This window comes from Rutilus rutilus, assembly GCF_951802725.1.
Source record: "Rutilus rutilus genome assembly, chromosome: 3".
In the NCBI taxonomy this organism is placed as follows: Eukaryota; Metazoa; Chordata; class Actinopteri; order Cypriniformes; family Leuciscidae; genus Rutilus; species Rutilus rutilus.
This window is the reverse complement of record NC_140211.1, coordinates 22,692,785-22,711,993: the sequence shown is the minus strand read 5'-3', so window position 1 is coordinate 22,711,993 and position 19,209 is coordinate 22,692,785. Positions and strand designations below refer to the sequence as shown.

The following is a 19,209-nucleotide window of genomic DNA, read 5'->3' as shown; positions in this document are numbered from 1 at the left end:
GAACTAAAGGATGTGTGATGTGTTACAGCAGTCGGGCTGGGAGCAGGCCTGCCTCTGGCTCGCTATCCTCCGGGAGGTCATTAGACATCACTTTAAAACATCCCCCTGCAGCTGTGCCTCTGACAGGCCACTGCGTACGCGCCTGTGAGGTGGATGACGCTTGACTGATGCACACTTCGCTTGTGTGTGATGGAGTGTGTCTGTGTGTATTTGAAGCTTATGCGGAAAGGGGAGTGTACGTTATGACTGACATGCTGAGCATATGTTAGTATCTTAAATGACAGCACCGGCTTGAAGGCTTTTCCATGACCGTGTGTGAGTGTTTTGAGTGACGGCTAACCTTTGCGTGTAAAGGGGCCTGTGACTGATGATTAATTACTGAGCGCTCAAGGCTGTAACTGGCACATCACTGGGCGCTCATGGACATCTGACTGACATGTGTTACAAACTGTTATGAGTGGTATGTCACTGCTTAAAAACATGCTTATGTGTGCAGTAGCATATTAGTTTATGGTTACAAAGTGTCATTTAGTGCTAATATCGTTGTGTATCCGATGTGTTATACTGTTGTGTCAGGAGTGTGAGTGGCACTGAATTATGCCGTGTGTGACTTACAGTGTTCGTAGCACAGTCAGATCCTCACACAGGTCTGCTGGGATGCTTCTGATTTTAGTTCCTGTTAAAGTCCTGAACAACACAAGATACATTAAATGTGAATTGTGTTTTTGATTAATTTATACTGTAGTTTAAACTTTAAAGGCTTGTCATTTAATATTTTTTTTAATTTATTTCAGGCTGTGTTGTATGACATTTCCATATTAGGAAACCTAACATAAATGTTTTGCAGTTGATTTTATTTTAACTGACACTGTTCTTTGCGTATGTTTATCCAGTGTAAAATAAACTCACAGGCTTTCTAGATTTATTGTTCCAGTCAGGCTGGGGAAATCCTGCATCATACTGGCACCGCGCAGCATTCTGAAATATATAACAAATTCAAGAAATTAAAACTTTTAATTCTTTTCAAGCTCCAAAACTGAAGAAAAAAGCATTATTGAAGTATCATATATAGGCCATTATATAGAAAAGTGCATTACGGAAAACAGCAACTCCTAAACATCAACTTTTTTGTTTCATGGAAGATAGAAAGTACTATACTGATTTGGAACAACCACATTTTAATTTTGGGGGTGAATGATTCCTATAAAGTTGAATAAATAGAAAGAAACATATAAAAGCAAGTAAACACTGTAGTATGCAGGTCAGTCATTCAAACGGACACCTGCCAGTTACACACTAATATGTTAATTGTGAGTGTCATTAATTCAGTTCCAGAACAATGATTGAATAATGATTCTGCTTACAGAGAGTGCAGGTCTGACAGGTTCTGGAAAGCAGTAGTTCCCACGAAGGATAGAGGGTTGTCAAAAAGATGGCTGAAGACATAATGGATGTTTATAGTCAAAAACAATTAATCACAACAACATTTCAATGAGACAGTGTGTGTGTGTGTGTGTGTTCCATGACAGTGGGATCAGCGTTTGCTTACATTGTGCGTAGCAGGGGATTCCTACTGAAGGCTCCCTCAGGGATGGATGCGATGCTGTTGCTATGAAATCCACTGGCAAACAGGGAAAAATTAAAATCATTATGAAATCATTAAGCTAAAAATCTTTAAGAAGCTCTGTGAGATGAGCACTCTGAGACATTCTCCCTCAGGATTCATAACTGCTACATCACTGATCACAGCTCAATATTATGAAGCACTTCTAATTCTTAACACTAGATGGCAGCTTGACACAAGTCATTTTTTTTTAAAGCTCTCTGGATTTCTAAACACAATGGTGATGAGGTTAACAAACCTGTTTGGGACCCTTGATTTTGAGTGCATTATTAAACTATTCTAATATTCCTTTATTTTAAAAAGGACTCCAAATGTTTTGTTTTTGATATATAAAAATAAAAAATGCTGAAAGAAGCACCTGAAACTTCAAAACAATTCGATTTTTTTCCTCTCTAAAAAAGATGTTCAGAAATCCCCATTTTCTAACAACATTCTAATCTGGTACACCAACCATCTATGTCAAAAACTAACTTCAAAACAAGTGGCTGAGAGGAACTATTAGAATGACTGTAAATGATTGTTTGAATGTGTGTGTTTGGAGATACGCACAGTTCTTTCAGCTTGGGCAGTGTCTGAATGGCCTCTGGGAAGGTCTTCAGATTGTTGAAGTTTAGATCCCTAAAAGGAGACAGGGCAGATGAAAGTTTTTCATATTAGAAGAACCTCCCTTGTATGAATGAAACACTTGAGCGAAACCACTACCATCACTAATATAGAGGAAACTCTTTGCTCTTTATACTGTACATTTAATAAAGCAGTATAATATGGGCCACCTCTGTTTCAGCTCTACGTTTAAAGACAGCCCTAACTGAAGATCATTTTTTGCCAAACAACAGAAAAGGAACAATATGAAAGATGGAGAAAACAAAATATCTGTTGAGAGAAATCAACTCTGCTGTTTACAGAGGCCAGTCAGGACAGCCGGTCTGCTGATTTCTTCAGTGTGTTATTGTTTATCTCAGCTGCCACACGATACAACCTGGCATGATACTTCCTCTCTACCCCCTAATGCCCCTGTCTGGTGTCCCACTCTCCTCCCCAGGGGCACAGGACGTTGGCGTGTCCTCATCCTGTCCTAATTATGGCCAGAATAAGTAAATAAAGCAGAGTCAGCGATGGCTATCTGCCTTCCCCTTCCCCTCGCCTCTTCCTCCCTGACGCAGTGGATGCTTGCTAAACGAACTGTGGTAAGTGGAGAGAGAGAACGGAGGCAATAAGGTAAAGCCGAAGGTCCTAAAAGACTCCTTTGTCCTTTATCAGTATACTGTAAATCCTGATCAACTCAATTCAAGCGAAGAAGACAGCACACTTACTGCATCATTTTAAAATGAGCTATTGCATTTTACTCTCTGAAACATTCAGAAAAACAACTGGCACATTTTTATTCAATGTTATTTTGACACTTCATATATTACATGCTTTTCATTCAAAATGAAAAACATAACGTACGTAACGTTTCAGGCTTAAGGTTAGGGATCTCGGTTCAATGGATTACTCAACCTTTGTCTCTGCTCACATACCAGTGAAGTACTCCATGTCTAGTGTGTTCTCTACTACACTGCATACTGGTATTCAAATAAATGTCATCTGAGGCTCCCAATGTTCTCTGCAACCCTGAGTCTTGCAGAAGAGGGCAGCAGATATATATATACTAAACACCACACAGAGTAACTACACTTGTGCCCACATACAATCTCTTGTAAAAAATATGTAGTATGATGCTATTGATGACAGACCCACTCTAGCAGATTACAATCTCTTTAATGACAGGAAGTGTGATTACATGTGTAAGTGAAGGGGAACTCACAATGTCTCCAGGTTGTCCAGCCCATTAAAGCAGTTTTTTCCAATCTCCTGAATCCGATTATTGTGTAGATGCCTGAACGACACGGACAAACAAGATTTTAGAAGCAACACTTATATATTCATTTACACACAATCAATTTAAGTTGGGTTTCTAGATGATGCCAATAGGCTGATAATTATTTTGATGGTATGATGATGAATGTTATATTTTGTGTAAATGAAAATAAGTTAATTTTTTAAATAAATATTACAAATAAAATACTCAAAAATAAAACAAATTATTGTAAATGTTAAAAGGGAATTTAGGCAAACATTCACTTTTTGTTCACTTTGAATGGTGCTAATTACTACATTTAACAGCGTTAATGTTTTTAAAGATTAACTTTGTGAGCAACATATGACGGCAGGTGGCCTAAATATAAAAATAAGGGAAATGAGCATGTACTATTAAATATCTAATGTCCACCACTATAAAAACATTTTTTTTTTTTTTTTTTTTTACCAAACACTAATATCACTGATTATCAAGAAGGTACCCAATATAACACTCATCACTAATTTTAAGATGTACATTTTCTTGTGCACTTTTCTGATCCTCCGTTAAATTTTACAATTTACTTCCACAGTGTGTTTGGTTAGTTATACAGTGAGTTCTGTGTGATAAAATGACTATATGCACTAAAAAGAGGGCCAATAGATTATAGTAAATATAACCTGAGAGGTATTAATGAATCCATTTATAACCATTCAGATGACTAGGGATGACTAAGGGATGTCTATTTTGCTTGGATTTTCCAGTCATTAAAAAGATGCAATTCTCAGCAGAACATTAACACAAACATTTTCTCTGAACGGATAACTCCTCAGTAGTTCTTCTGAGCACTTCACCACACAGGTCTGTGTGTTTGTTCAGTCTACTTAACGGATTAATTGGCCTCCACTCCTAAGACAAATATTTTCCAGCAGCTGGAATGTAATTGGAAAATCAGACCCACAGAGAAGCTTCCAGAAGTGAGGCACAGAGAGAGAGAGAGAGAGAGAGAGAGAGAGAGAGAGAGAGAGAGAGAGAGAGAGAGAGAGAGAGAGAGAGAGAGAGAGAGAGGGTCTATAGCCTCTGTTTGACTTTGCAAGACACAAGGGTCCATTTTGCTTTCCCGTTTTCTCTCTCTAAATTCAACCATCCACGCTGCTGTTTACCTGTGTGTGTACTTAACCATGTGCAAGTGTATTTGTATGAGTGTTTTACGAGCCGTCTAGGACTACAGTTAGTGTAGCGCATTGATGGATTTAACTGATGTGTGGTAAAAGGCAACAGGGGAAGGTAAATTTATCAGTGTTAAAAGCAGGATGAATTCCTCTAGTGTATGTGGCCGAAATTGCACAGTACTCACAATACAACCAGGCTGGAGAGGTTGGCGAAGGCGTTGTCTGGGATGTGTGTGATCCGGTTAAGGGCCAACGTCAGGGCCTGCAGGTTACTCTGGTGCTGTAGGGGGCCAATGGGAACCTCAGTCAGGCTGTTGTCATCCAACCAGAGGTGCCTGAGCTGCTGCAGACCCTCAAAACTGTCCTCAGGCACTGAAGTGATGTGGTTAGCATCCAACCGCCTGCACAGAAATAGGAAGAGATTTCAGGAACCCTGATGCGGATAGAGCATAAATGAGCTGAAAACACTTTTACTTATCGAAACAGCCACTTCTACAAATACAGCACCAGGAGGGCGCGCATATTGGGAATAACAGTGTGCCGTCACATAGGTGCTAAAACATCAGTTAACACTCAGTCTCTGCACACTGTGCTGTTAAAGAAACACAAGACGTTTCCATGATCTCACTACACTGGCCTCCCTTTTCACACAGCCCAGGTGGGAGCCCTGGCCCCACTCAGGGGCCGCTTCAATGGCTTTATGAGAAAAAGGAACCGCACCTTTCAGCCCTGAGGGCTTGTGACCGAAATAAACAGTGCTGTGTCAAATATTGTAGATGCTTAAAAGATCTGACTCAGTATGTATATACTTATCAACAAGTGTGTGTTGCATATGACTTCAGAAGACTATGAATATAGCGCACAAGTCATGTGGAGAATTTTCTATTTCTATTTTCTAAGTTAGGGCACTGAGAATTGGAATCGGAGCCAATCACTAGGAGGAAGGGGTTGATGGGTAATAATGGTGGGGTGGTGACTTCCTGTTTATAAATGGCTGACACTGACTAAGCTATACTCTCCCTGCCCTGTGATTATACAATTAAAACACAAAAGACTAGGGTATGTGTAGGTGGAGATCTTAGTTAGAACAAGAAAAAAGCCTTATAACCTTACCACTGGAACAGGACAAAGCACAAATGTGGAAACCCACACTCACTCACAAATGCTCTGTTACCAGACCTTGCTGAATTGCCTACCTAGATATTCTAACTCAAATAGAACCTCATAAATGACTAAACTGACCTCACCACAGCGATTACTAAACCACGCCTACTGCTTTTCAAAGGCGGTACCGTATCTATGTCCATCAAACATAATGACGTCACAAGTCGGATTGCTTGCTGATGTGCCTGATGATTTTGGAATAAATTATTTCAAATTTATTATCATGCAAAAAACAAAGCACATACGTTTTTATCATTATATTATTATGTCTAAACACTAAATATAAGTAAAATATAAATATAACAGTAGAAGTAGAAAATAGTGAAATTACAAGGGGAAATCTACCCAAGTGTCAAAAAGTCAGACTTTCTGCAGATCAATGGACTGAAACCTCTCAGGTTTCATGGAAAATCTTGATTTGTGTTTCAAAGATTAACCAAAGTCTTATGGGTTTAAAATAACATGACAGTGAGTAAATTAATTTCATGTTTGGGTAAACTATCCATTTGAAAATAAAAATACATAGAACACCCAAATATTGAGTAAAAAAAAAGTCAATTTTAAATTAGACTGAGCTAATCCTATTGGCACTTTTCTGCACTAAATCATTACTAAATTTATAGTGCTGTGTACGCCATCTTGGCTTGGCTTATTTTTCACTAAGCTTGACTCAATTGCATTCTATGCAAAAAATACAGGTCACATCAGAAACATGCATGATGCCTTAAAATTCTGCATAGTCAGTTTATTATTTGGGAACAGAAACACACAGTTAAACAATTGTTGTGGAGCTAATAAATGCCTCTGTGTAATGGAAATATATTTGTGGATCTACCAAATGAAAATATAAACACAGCTCATAATTGTTCACAATATTTCTTCCTGGAATAGTGTGTGTACAGTGTACTTTAAGCTTAGTTTTGCTTGTTAAATAAACTTTTTGTGTTCTCTCAGGCCATTCTGGGAAAGGAGGACTAAAGATCGCACATGTTCTACTAATGAGCCAATAGCAAGTTTTCATGCATGTACTTTTCCCCTTTTTATCTGAGTGCAATGCATTAGGACAAATTTTCAGCACTGCGTGGCATTTGTGAACTACAGTGAGAGATCATCTAAACTGACGTGTGCTTTGGATATGAACTCTGGCTCACTTTCGGCTTTGGCACGTTTAAGAATGTTTAATTCTCCGCTCTACACAGACATGAAGCTCACACAATGGGCATAATGTGGGGCCGGTGACTGATAAGTAAACTGAAATCAGTTCATGAATGACACAATTTGGCATTTTACAGTCCCTTAGATTCATTCTAAAACGGATGGTTAATTTGCGAATTGAACCAAATCAATATTCAGGGAGGTGAGAGATGGCTCTTATCTATGGAGATACGGATCTGTCAGCTGCAGCTAAAGTCTGTACATGCTTCTTATTTTGAACATGCAGATCTGGGCATGTCCACATCAGCCATTGCCAAACCTGAGCGCACACACAGACAAACACATAGTATGAGATTCACAGAGAGTCAAAAGGGTTGGGTGGCATAGATGACAAAGAGACAGAGAGAATATTAATTTAAGATGTATATCTACAAGTAAACAGTTGGCCACAAGGGCTGTTGTAATGTAACACATTAGCAGCTCAGCGTTTGTTAAGACTTATTACTTTAAAAGCTATTTCTAAAACACACCACAGATCACAGCTTTAACGCTCAAGGAGACTGAAGGATAATTGTTTCTGATAATGAATTGCTCTCTGGTCTGTTAACTGGCAAACCACAGAATTGACTTGAGGTTAGAAGGCAGCGATCTTTACCGGATCGCTGCAAAATGTGGCACAGACGGCCACTTGAAATTATAGATGGACGTAAGATTATAATTGTGGTTTTGGAAACAGTCTGAGTGAGGAGAGGCAATCGTATTTCTAGAGTATATCCATATCATCAACTGTTCTAACTAGGGATGCAAAAAAAATTTGGCCACCTGAAATGTTTTAAAATTCTATTTTAAAGAAAGAAGGAAATGAAAACTTTAACATTAACATTACTTCACCATTCAATAACAGAATCATTAACATGGAGGAAAAAGCAGTGTACACTTGAAATTATCCAGATTTAATGAGATTTAAATGTAAACACCGGCTGTTAATAGGTTATATATTAAGAGAAAAAAGGTTGTGTTTTATAGCTGAGACATAACGTTGAGTTGAACTTTCAGGTTCAGAAGGATTCAGAAAAAAATATCATGGCAGCAAAACAGCAGCAAAACTCTTTTCAAAATTGATAAGAAGAGCACCAAATTAGAAAACTTGAGTGATTTCTGAAGAATCATGTGACATTGGAGACTGGAATAATGATGCTGAAAATTCAGCTTTGCGTCACAGGAATAAATTACATTTTAAAATATAATAAAATAGAAAACAGTTGTTTTAATATTTCGCAATATTAGTGTTTTTACAATATTTTTGATAAAAATTTTGGAGCCGTAAGCAGACTCACTTTTTTGTATAAAATTAATAAAGATCACAGATATTTTAAAGAAAGGCTATTTTAATATTAGAGTTATAATATATAACAGGTTTCGGTATCAACTTTCGGCCAGAATATTCAGTTTAGGCCAATCATTTTAATTTCAGTGCATAAATAGCTACAACCAAAAAAAAGAGACTTTTTTGAGATTTACTTTTTTGTGTGTGTGTGTGTTTTCTACAGGCTTTTCTGGTGCTTTTTACAGGCTTTGTCTCTGCCTTGCTTCTCACAGCAATGTCACTGTAATTAGGAAATAGTTTTTTTTTTTTTTGGTAGCCTGAATAGCACAGTTGTAGAACCTGTGCAGAAAGCCTGCAGGGTGAACACATTCCCAAAGGACTGCCCCCTTCCCTCTCTCTCATGTGTCTCTCGTTTTTGGCCTTTGCTCTGACATATATCCTACTCTTTCCCTCATCAACCATGCTGAGGGCCAGAAGGCACATTGATTGACAGGTCATTCTCTGAGGCCTTATCCAAAAGCAGGTGGACTGTGCCAAAACACATTAATTCAGCACCACAGGGAAAAAGAGAGGAAAAACACACTACACGAGGGGGTAAGACAGAAAGAGACGGAGAAATCTGGAGAGGTGATAATGGTTAAAAACCTGATTTTTTAAACACATTGTCCCAGAGCAGAAACAACAGCTGGACTAAATCTCATTGAGACAACTTTAGAGGACAGACACACAAACAAACACACAAACACAACAACGCATAGTTACAGGAACTCTAATGCATCTGAGACATTGCCATGCAAACATTTCTTGATAAACCCCTACTTATTACTTCCATTAGAATTAAATGCATTAAATCATTTTTAGCGAAACGTTACACAGGCAATAGACAAAATGAAATATTTCTATTTTATCTAAACTATTTTTAAACAATGTGTAAATCAGCTGTATCGGCAAATAAAAGTGATCATCTTGATTATCTAACTTGCTATTCTACAGCAATAACATCAAACTTAATATTAAATGGGGTGCTTTTTGTTTTAGTGTTTTCTCCTTAGAATTGGAACCTTTTTGAACGCTGGGATATTTCTATTAAGAATAAATTGTATTAAGAATATTTCCTAATTATCCAGATATCAGCTGGTCTTTAATTTCATATTAAGAAATTTTATTTAAAGAACCTTGGGTTAGCTAAATAAATGTAGAAAAAAAAGGTTATAAACTAAAGAATACAATTTCCTTCAAAGTTTGTTAATTGTTAGTGTTTTAAAACAACAAGGAATCAGAAAAATAAGAAAATAAAAAAACACCAAACTATCAGTATTTACAGATGTTGTTCTGAGTAATTTGATTTTGGAATCGGCTCACAAAATCTGTATTGTGCATCACTATTTTATACCACCTTTGTAACAAGCCTTTCGCCGTCACCAGTAAACTACTGTTCAAAAGTTTGGGGTTGGTAATATTTATTTCATGTTTTTGAAACATCTTATGCTCACCAAGGCTGCCTTTATTTGATCAAAAACACAGTAAAATATTGGAACAGAAATATTGTGAAATATTATTATTTAACAATTTGACTGTTTTCTCTTCATATATATTTTAAAATATATAAACAAATCTTCCTGAATTTTCAACAGCCAGTACTCCATTCATACTAATATGCTGATTTGGTGGTCAAGAAACATGTCTTATTATTATCAATGTTATCAGATGTGCTACATTTTGGCATGATTATTTAATGAACAAAATTTATTTGAAACCGATTTTTTTTAACAGTGTAACAAGTAACGTGTTTTACTGTCACTTTTGATCAATGCATCTCTAAAAGTAAACATTTCTTATATATATATACATATATATATATACACATATATATATACACATTTGAATTTGAGAGAGAGAGAGAGAGAGAGAGAGGGGGGGGGGGGGTGTGTGTGTGTGTGTGTGTGTGCTTACAAAGACTGCAGGGCATGGAGATTCTTGAGAGCTGCACTGGGAACAGTCTTCAACTGATTGTTCTGAAGCATCCTGAAAAGTAGGTTTAAAACACCATTATTATTTACTATGTTCACCCTTTATGACACATCTGTCTGATATCACATCACATCACAATACATATATACTTCTCTACAACATTTCTTCACAAATCATGAGCCCAGATAACCACAATGTGAGCTCTAGTGTTAATGTAGTATGTATTTGTGTGTGTGTGTGTGTGTGTGTGTGTGTGTGTGTGTGTGTGTGTGTGTGTGTGTCTTGTTCTGAACTAATCACAGTGCATATCTTGCTTCCTCTACACTATCTGCTCTCTGGCGTCACTCAAATGGCATAGGCCGCAAGGACAGCTTTTCCCATTTAGTGCCAGGCCACAGCACACACAACCACACACATATATACTGTAGTCACATAGCCCAGCCAAGAGGCATTCATAAACACATGACCACAGTAAATAAAAACTGGTCTCAAATCATCTCCAACATTTACAGTTCCAAAGTCCTTGGCTTTAGGTCCACAATAGGTTTTCCTAACTCATTCCCAACTTCCCACAACAGTGTCTGGATGAGCCTGTTACAGCACTGTGGGGCTTTGAAACAGCCCTGGATGAGGACAGGAAGAGGAAAAAATGAGCTTTATGTAAAGCATGGCTGAGGGGACCAAGCAGCTGATAAGCTACATTTGAATTGGCTCACAAACACCTGAAGGACAAAATATGAGTTAAAGAAAAGAAAGAAAGAGAGAGAAAGAGAGAGAGAGGGAGGGGGGTGGGGGGGAGGGGGTGCATCACAATGAAGGTACTCCATCAGACACTGACAGACTTCCTGATCCAGTAGCAGTGAAATTCCTGTTAGTTACACAACACCACTTAACAACTCAACAAAACACACAGCAGGATCTACTGCTCTCTCACTGCGCTATTCAAGATCGTCTCTCTGGGTGAACGAGTAAGCCTGTATCAAATAGAGGTGTGTGTGTGTGTGTGTGTGTGTGTGTGTGTGTGTGTAATACTTACAGGACTTTAAGCTGATGGAGGCCAGACAGAGCCTCTGGGTGGATGAAAGCAAGGTCATTACCAGCCAAACGTCTATGGAGAGAGAAAGATATTTCATTTCAGCTAGACTGTAAAAAAAAAAAAAACGTCATTCTGATGGAAAGCTGGAGAAGGGGTGTCAAAGGGAGTGAATGCAAGGTTGTGAGTGGGAAGGAACACAGAGAGAGCGATTAAAAAAGGAAGAGATACAACTCTAAATTAGGCTGGATGAGCCATTGTAAAATGCTGATAAACTCACACTTGCAACTGTACATTCTGCATTTTTTTAACTGACCCTTCCCTAAGCCCCACTTTAAAATGAAACTGACCAATCCTTTAACTTAGTAACAAACTTTTGTGGGATCACATTGGAACTCCAATTAACCCAACTAACTCCAATGGTAATAGGTTTAATAAAATGAAACCGTTTGAAGAAAATGTTCCCACAACTCAGAACAGCGTCACTGCTTTGTCACTCATAGTTAGTAACTTGTATCTTGAGTTACTTGAGTACCAAATCAGCATATAGATTTCAAGGATCATGTGACACTGAAAACTGGGAGTAAATGGCAAATAGAAACATTTTTAATTGTAATAATATTTAACAATATTACCGTTTTCTGGCATTCAAATAAATGCAGCATAAGAGACTTCACACACATACTGTACATCAGTATCATGTTATTGCATAATTTAATTTTACTACTAATACGAATTGTACCAAAATTAATATTTCCCACTTTCTGAGCACATTTTACAAAAAATCGTGTGGTTTACAGAAATCTCCAGTTTATGCAAATGAAATATTCTGTAAAGTTTGTCTAGATTAGCAACAGTAACTAAGTGGGGTGTGCTTAGCAAAGGGTCAACTGCTATGTCACTTGGCAACCATAAATGGGCCACAGGCTTAGTGTGGGAGTACAATATATACAGCAGCCGATATCTGCGGTGCTGAAAGTAGTGTGTGTGATAAGCACTGCTCTCTCCTGAAGTGCTAACTTGTTCTCTGTTGGCAAAAGCCTCTACAGACTTTCTGTCTGATTGGGCAGCACAAATACCTAAGACGTGTCAGAATGTGATGGCTGGAATGAATGTGATGTGATGTTCTGATTGTACAGTTATGTTTTGGGCTGGACAACACACACTAAGACACATTCTATTCAGAGATAATCAAGTGGACATCTTGAGTCTGAATTTCACATGGTGTGTGAAGGCATGTACACAGGTTATGCTGTACAACACACGGTATGGGTTTGTCAATGCTTCATGTGTGTGAGAGTGCTTGTGTGTGGTAAGGTGGGCAGAGGGTGGGCAGAGGGTACACATAACTTCACCAAATCAGGCCCGAGAGATTAACACCAGATTTACACCCACTGAAACTGGAGTCAGAAAACTCACACACACTCTTCTAACTCTCTTATCATATCTCTCTCTCTCTCTCTCTCTCATAGGCCACAGAAATAGGCCACAGCGTTTCAGAAAGAACAGAAAGCCTTCCATTTGCCCCTCTCATTACAGGAAGTGCTGGACTGCACATCTATCTAGATGTTTACAGCATCAGGATTAGTTAACTGCCCCTTGGTGGCCCTTAGATGCATGTCTGAAATAAATTGCATCTAAAACAGGGCTGTACAATATTGGTATTGCAATATTTAGGTTTTCTGCAATGTATATTGTGATATGAAAACAATTTCATCAGATAATTTTCTTTGTCTTTTGTGATTTGATTAACATTAATTATACAGACAGCCACATGTTTATTAGGCTGCTTTCACTTTAAGACCAAATGCACGGATACAATATAATGATACGCATCCGTTTTCTTTCAATTGTTTACGTTTACTTAAGACATTTTCGACTGTGTTCGAGCACAATAAGATGAGAAAGAGAACTGAATTCGGTGTTTGTGTGCCACCTGCATGGCTCTACATCTGCTTGCGCTTGAATGCTTTAAACTCACTTGAATGTTTAAACAGGACTTAAAACGTGCAAACGATAAACTTTCACTTTATCATGGTTAAACACTGCAATTAATCTGCAAATCACATGCATTACGAACCATGGGGCCTGGTCCATACGGATCACGGACCAACTACGATCCCTATTGTTATTGCACTTCCTATATATTGCAGCCCTAATCTAAAATATAGTTTACCCATTGACTTTCATAGTATGGAGGAAAAAAAGACTATGTAAGTCAATGGGGGCCATCAACTGTTTGGTTACTGACATTCTAAAATATTATCTTTTGTGTTCAGCAGAAGAAAGAGGGAAAGAGGGAAAAAATAGAGAGAAATTGATAACGGCAGTAAGAAGAGAGAAAGATGTCAACTTTACCGTCACTCCCATAGCCACTGTATTATAAACACCCTTACAGCAGTGTTAATTTGATGCAAAGGTAATATAATACAAAGTATGGTGTTATAAATGTACATACATTTTAAAAAAACACACAAAAAAACGAAACTATGGAGTTTATAATATGACAAAATGATTTGACATATACAAATAACACACCGTTTAGTTTGACATCAATTGATACTCAATATTAATTAAATAAATGTAATGTCAGAGAATTGAGACATTTTGAGATATAAATTATAATACATTTTAATAAAAATAAAACACAAGGCCTACATCATAAAACTCAGAAGATTATGTATTTTAATATCTCTGATAGTCAGTCTGAATGACAGTTCATGCGTGAACGTTAGGCCTATATAGGCTACCCAAGTCAATGCATTATTCTTTCCTTTTAGTACTAGAGTTTAAATAGTTTAATTTACTACTAATTATATTGATTTATATCTTAATTTCCATGCAGGCTATGACAGCCGTCATTCACCCTGCCATACCCAGCTGATGCAAAGCGTAGGTAAATTTATATCCACACAGAAGAAAGCCCTGTCTAGGCTCTTCCCCGGTACGGGTTGTGTCGAGCCATTAGTTTGGTTGTTTGATGAAAAAAAGATGAAATGTATATACATTTTTACTACGTAGTTGCAATAAACGCGTTAAGAATCCATGCAACTGCAGCAGTGGAGGACTATTATTAGAATATTAGAAATGTAATATTCAAGCTGTTTTCTCATTTTTGAAAAGTTGAGTTCTAATAACTCTTAATATTAAATCAAAAAACGACTGAACGAATGATACACGGATTCTCTTGAACCACCACCACGTTTGCGGCAGAAAACTACTGCAGTGCAGCCAAAATGCTCCGTTCGACTTTTCTGAGATCCTCTACTCTTCCCTGTGGATGACCTGCGACCTACTTTCTGTACAATCTGAATTTTCCGCAATTTGAATTTTAGAAAACTTCTTCATCTTGAAAACTTGAATCTGTATTTTTTAAAACTGAATATTTGCAGTCTAAGAATTCAGAACAAAAAATAGCTGTTTGAAAATACATAAAAACATTTCAATTTGTTAAATTTCAAATGTTCAATATTCGTTTAAAGAAATCAAATTCAGAACTATTTAAAATTCCACACACTATTACATTTTGTTAGATTACACTTGTCAATGATTCAAATTTATACAATTCAAATTTTGTCATATTATAAGCTCCATACGAAACTTGAGTGCAAATTTTTAAATCATGTAACTCCATGAAGTCAAATGCTGCTGAGACGAATGGAGGTCTTTGTGAAAAAAGGTGATGATGCACCTTTAAAGGTAAACATGTTCCTCTTTTTACTGTCATCCCTTTCTCTACCACACCCTTACATTCTCCATAATACCAAAGTATATATGTAACTGTGTGGGTAATTATCTTAAGGCACAGTGCCTCCATTATTCATCAGCAAACCTGGAGACAGAGAGACATAAAGAGGAAAGACAGAGGAAAAACAACAAGAGACAATGGATAATACAGCTGCAATTATGACGGTGAGGACAGGGCTGGGGTGGCTTATCTGTCCGTGGGATCATAGGGGTTCAGCTTCTAAGTGTTGAGACATTGCCACACACAGAGAGATGGAAGGAGAGAGAAAACACAGAGAGAGATGGAAAAGACTGTAAAAAAAAAAAAAAGTTAAAATGATGAACCATCACACAGCAAATGACAGAATATCTGTCTTTCTCCAACCACGACACAAACCCCAAATTAAACAATCAACTGCAGTCCAACTACGTTCTTGTTTACATCAACACATTTGTTGTGGCACACCAATGAGGTTGGGTTAGCTTGCGGGAAAAAGAGACGTTCTTTCCCTCCATGTATTTCTCTCTATATCGTTCTGGTTTGGCTGTCTCTCAAAGCCACCAGATCTGGCCAGACTTCCATGGGTGGATTTCTTATGCACACACTCAGTGTCACTACTCAGCAGTCCGATGCATTGAGCAGGGAGATGTCACCCCTGATCTTTATTTGTCTGGAACTAATCTAAGTCTCATTCTGTGGTCAGTGTGTTGCCAGAGTTGTGTAGAGCTAATCTGGAGTGTTGCTTTAGTAACCACTTCAGTAAGCATGGGAAATATCATGTGACCTTGTGATGTGTTCAGCCAACATTTCCAAGACAGAAGTGCCTATATAAAACAAATGACAATAGAATTAATAAGGCAGTACAATGCAATATATCCCATATGGCATTGTCAAATTTTCCTACGGCATTGTTTAGGACACGTCCAGTGAGGCTGGATTCAGTTTGCTCTAAATGACATCATTTAAAAACCACAGAGTCTGAATGGTGTTTTTTGCAGGTCAAGAGCTTTAATGATGCACTTTTATGTCTAAAACCCCCTAGTTTTTGTTCAGAACTAATTGCAGACTTTGCACTTTCTCCCCTCTTAGATGGTCACTGTGCTAAACTCTTATGAAAAAGGCCACTGGACTTCCACAGCTTTAAGGCTTTGCACCCCGAGACTGCCAACAAAACCTGAACAACAAATCTCTTGGAATATACTAGCACTAACTGAGCCTTATGGCTACTACTTTCAGTTAGACCAAATGTTATTGGAGTCATTCTCCAATTTTCTTGGCCAAAGTGCCCTAGTTGCCTTATGTAGAATAAGAGGTCTGCCACTAGCAACCATGATCTAGTTCTGCAAAAATCTGATATTGTCTGAGCTCTAGCTAAATTTCTCAAAGAAAGACAACCTGAGAAGCTAGTGTGGAAACAGGCATCAAAATGATGTACACAACCAAAACCACATGAATATTGTGCTTGACTCTATGACTTCACCCAGTGACATGAATGCAGCAACACCCAAAAGTTTTGTTACCAATGGGATTGTAGAAATGGCTTATTCACAGTCAGCCATTATGTTTTATTCCAGGAGCAAAAGTGACCAATAACACAGGGGATTTCAAGATTAATGGAGTAGTAGGCTGCTTATCATATGATCTATATGATATATATCATATATATATATATATATATATATATCATCATAAAAGCAACTTCTTTATTTATATAATTATGGTACATATTTTTTAATTGATTACAAAAAAAGTATTATTATTCATGAATTTGTATAAAACATTTTAATAAGAAAAAAAAATGACTGAGTGCACCTTTATACAAAACAATATAGCTACATATATATCAATCAGACACAATCTCTGGCATACTCACACGCACAATACATATCAAGCCAGAGACACACATCTAGAGAGGATTAATATTTGACAGCTCTATATCTGTCAGTGGGGGATGATATGTTTGAAGAGAGAGGTGAGAGTGTGTATGTGTGTGCTTATGACAGAAGACTGCATGACTCTGAGGCAGAGAATAGCTGCGTTTCTATTACGCCCAATGGAAACACATCAAATTTGTTTGTCACATCAAACACAAAAAAAGCTGTTACACTAACATGAGGTGGTTTTTCAGGCAATTTGAAAAAGGAATATTTCTGCAAAACTGCAGTGGAAACAGTTTTTCGCATTTACAGGTCACCTGGCGTATGTAAAGGTGGTCATTCTTTAAAGAAGGCGCAGTATGTTTCGACAGAAGACGAGACAAGAGTTCTTTATTAAACTCATAAAAGTCAAAAGTATTACGGGAATACCGGATTATAAACAACAACAAAATGTCAAAATTTATCAAGATCTTGAGTAGGGTTGGGAACCGAGAATCGGTTCTTATCCAGAACAGTTAGTGTTTTTGAAAAATACCAGAACCGTGTGAAATTCCTAAGTTTCGGTTCCGAAAACGGTTCTGGTGTGATGTGTGGGCGAAGTGCTGGGAGCTTATCCTTTAATAGTGACGCCTCGCCTCATATTAAAATAGTAATTAATGCACTGAAAAGCCCTCGCGCTACTCAAATACTTTTTGCATCAGATATCAACACAGAGAGAGAGAGTTTAAAGACAGTAGAGCTGCACGATTAATCTTTAAAAGATCTCAATCTCGATTCAAACACTCACGTGATATTATTCCTAAATGACAAAAACTTCACACCGGAACATTCAAATCTGTTTGTGCTTTCGCTGACCCAGAGAGAGCAGTTGTCAATATATATGAAACAGCTTTACTTTCACAGTCTTTTCAACCACACAGTATCGATATTTCTGTGTTACAAATATTAAAATGCTCACAGAAGTACTGAGATAAAAGTTTATAGTTCGAGTATAAACACTGATGTCTACGGTAGCAACCAAAATAGAGTAAATCACCTTTTGAAAGTCGCTGCCTTAAATAACGAGTGTATTGATTACATCTGATGCTTCACAACATTCATAAAGATGACTGTTGTTAAAGCTGCAGTCCGTTACTTTTTTGTGTTCAGAATTTACTAAATGTATACAATGAGCGAGTACATCATGAATGCCTTTTTTTCAAACTGTGTTTTTGTCTTATCCTGAATCACTACAGTAAGCCTGTAATAAGCGTTTATACTCTGACTACATTAGACCGGCCGGGGATCGCAGCCGCTGCGGAGTAGCCCAGTACCTACGTGACTCGTCATAGACATAAACAGAGAGAAGTAGTTTCAGCAACAGTGTTCTTCCGTAAGACACATGCAGTTCTGTTTATTAACTGTATCCAGGAATGATGAAACAAGTGAAGTTTTATGAATCAATCATTCAAACCAATTTAAAAAATATTATGTTCTACATACATCTTACATGTATGTTCAAGCATATTCTACCCCTTCTGAGAGGGTATTCTCCACTGCCGGAGATAAAATAAGCTAGGAGAGGTCCCAAATTATCCTAGAGAATACAGAAATTTTTATTTTCCTTCAGAATTTTTTTTTATTTTTGCAAAAATTGCTAAATAATATGTTGAATTTGTTGACATTACCAGTCAAGAGCGATGTGAAGAGCGATGATATCTTCTCTTAACTTTTTGGACCATTATTTTGACTTAGCCATATTTCTAACATGACACTCAACAAACCTAGTCACAGGGTTCCCACACCTTGGATAACTTCAAATTCAAGGACTTTCCAGGTCCAATACCCTCAAATTCAAGGACTTAATGTGGGGACACATTTGTTGTGTCCAACAACAAACATTGAGGTACCATCGTAGTAGTTTCGTGCGCACGTGAACGTCATGGCAACATACAACACAAAGTACCTCACGCAGGAAACACTTAACGTAATGCGTAAATGCGCGTAACTAACGTAAATCAAGTAAGCTAATATGCACAAAGTGTTGGCGAAATAACACATTAGCGGACCGGAGGGAATAATCTGGAATTTTTTCCAGAAAACTTAAATAACTTAAACTTAAATTCAAGCACTTTCAAGGACCTATATCTATGTATGTTTATTTTCAAAAACTTTCCAGGGCCTTGAATTATTTTATTTTCAGATTCACAAACTTTCAAGGATTTCAAGGACCTGTGTCAGATATTTCATGTATTCTATCTCAAGCACACCTGGAGCAACTAATGAAGCCCTTGATTAGTTGAATCAGGGTGTGCTTGAGACAACATCAGTTTTGCAGAT

The 19,209-nt window shown here is 37.5% G+C and overlaps 2 protein-coding genes across 2 annotated transcripts in view; one reads left to right on the top strand and one right to left on the bottom strand.

The window, feature by feature from the left end:
• Positions 1-19,209, bottom strand: part of lgr4 (leucine-rich repeat containing G protein-coupled receptor 4) — a 55,874-nt gene that overhangs the window by 6,985 nt on the left and 29,680 nt on the right. The window contains exons 4-12 of the mRNA XM_084404605.1: positions 11,290-11,361; positions 10,236-10,307; positions 4,822-5,037; positions 3,432-3,503; positions 2,174-2,242; positions 1,550-1,621; positions 1,365-1,436; positions 910-978; positions 616-687 (exon numbers count right to left, since the gene is read on the bottom strand). Of these exons, the coding sequence (XP_084260731.1) occupies positions 616-687; positions 910-978; positions 1,365-1,436; positions 1,550-1,621; positions 2,174-2,242; positions 3,432-3,503; positions 4,822-5,037; positions 10,236-10,307; positions 11,290-11,361 (786 nt within the window). The remainder of the gene's footprint in view (positions 1-615; positions 688-909; positions 979-1,364; positions 1,437-1,549; positions 1,622-2,173; positions 2,243-3,431; positions 3,504-4,821; positions 5,038-10,235; positions 10,308-11,289; positions 11,362-19,209) is intronic.
• The window catches only part of kcna4 (potassium voltage-gated channel, shaker-related subfamily, member 4), a 108,826-nt gene that overhangs the window by 68,506 nt on the left and 21,111 nt on the right, over positions 1-19,209 (top strand). The gene's annotated exons all lie outside the window — the stretch shown is intronic.